The sequence below is a fragment of the Helobdella robusta genome (assembly GCF_000326865.2).
Source record: "Helobdella robusta unplaced genomic scaffold HELROscaffold_38, whole genome shotgun sequence".
In the NCBI taxonomy this organism is placed as follows: Eukaryota; Metazoa; Annelida; class Clitellata; order Rhynchobdellida; family Glossiphoniidae; genus Helobdella; species Helobdella robusta.
Genome location: NW_008704829.1, coordinates 1,773,621 through 1,775,280, shown reverse-complemented (window position 1 = coordinate 1,775,280; position 1,660 = coordinate 1,773,621). Strand labels below are relative to the sequence as shown.

General features: G+C 34.1%; 1 protein-coding gene across 1 annotated transcript in view; it reads right to left on the bottom strand.

Annotated features, from left to right (window-relative positions):
* Nucleotides 1–505: 505 nt before the first annotated feature.
* The window catches only part of HELRODRAFT_176651 (hypothetical protein), a gene marked incomplete at both ends in the record, with an annotated part of 4,193 nt that continues 3,038 nt past the window's right edge, over nucleotides 506–1,660 (bottom strand). The window contains 2 exons of the mRNA XM_009023970.1: nucleotides 506–583; nucleotides 1,226–1,273. Coding sequence (XP_009022218.1) covers nucleotides 506–583; nucleotides 1,226–1,273 — 126 coding nt within the window. The remainder of the gene's footprint in view (nucleotides 584–1,225; nucleotides 1,274–1,660) is intronic.

The following is a 1,660-nucleotide window of genomic DNA, read 5'->3' as shown; positions in this document are numbered from 1 at the left end:
CCTGTAGAGTGTATGATGCAAAACAAGACAAACGACACAACAAAAAACACACCGAGAAGAGTGAGAAGACAAAAGTCCCTTCCTACCTATGTAATAAATTACGTTATGCCTGAGCCTACCTATGTAATAAACTACCTTATGCCTTAGCCTACCTATGTAATAAATTATCATATGTCTCAGCCTACCTATGTACAATTAATTTAGCTAATTGTTATGTAGAAAGAAAGGATGGAGTAAAACAGAAGAAACAATACTGCCACGCAAACAATTTATGTGTGAATATATGCAATGGCAGCCGCCAAGAGCTTTCTACCACACCACGTCACAAAAACCACCGCTAGAAAAACCACAAAAAAAAATTACAGCAGAACAAAACACAATTAAATTAACTAAAAATAATTTAAAATAAGCAGAAAGCAGCGAAACCAATATTAACGCTAACAGAAGAATACTTATCTTAATTTTGTGCCGATCATCTTGACAACACATCACTGAGATAATGCGCTCAAAAAAACTCTCGTGTTATTCTTCTGACGATGATACTACTCCAATCTATCAGACCGTAAACGTAGGACATCATGCTCTGAAAATAATTTTTCATTGCTCAATTAATAAAATCAGTTATAACCACATGAATTAATCACATTAAGTGTAGTAACAAGTAAAAAACAATTTAAATTATACCAATCTCACCAATACCAAGCCGCATCGCATACCTGTAGAGTGTATGATGCAAAACAAGACAAACGACACAACAAAAAACACACCGAGAAAAGTGAGAAGACAAAAGTCCCTTTCTACCTATGTAATAAATAACCTTATGCCTTAGCCTACCTATGTAATAAATTATCATATGTCTCAGCCTACCTATGTACAATTAATTTAGCTAATTCTTATGTAGAAAGAAAAGAAGGAGTAAAACAGAAGAAACAATACTGCCACGTAAACAATTTATGTGTGAATATATGCAATGGCAGCCGCCAAGAGCTTTCTACCACACCACGTCACAAAAACCACCGCTAGAAAAACCACAAAAAAAAATTACAGCAGAACAAAACACAATTAAATTAACTAAAAATAATTTAAAATAAGCAGAAAAGAAGAAAACAGCGAAACCAATATTAACGCTAACAGAAGAATACTTATCTTAATTTTGTGCCGATCATCTTGACAACACATCACTGACATAATGCGCTCAAAAAAACTCTCGTGTTATTCTTCTGACGATGATACTACTCCAATCTATCAGACCGTAAACGTAGGACATCATGCTCTGAAAATAATTTTTCATTGCTCAATTAATAAAATTAGTTATAACCACATGAATTAATCACATTAAGTGTAGTAACAAGTAAAAAACAATTTAAATTATACCAATCTCACCAATACCAAGCCGCTTCGCATACTTGTAGAGTGCATGATGCAAAACAAGACAAACGACACAACACACGACACAACAAAAAACACACCGAGAAGAGTGAGAAGACAAAAGTCCCTTCCTACCTATGTAATAAATTACCTTATGCCTTAGCCTACCTATGTAATAAATTACCTTATGCCTGAGCCTACCTATGTAATAAATTATCTTATGCCTTGGCCTACCTGTGTAATAAATTACCTTATGCCTTAGCCTACCTATGAAATAAATTACCTTATGCCT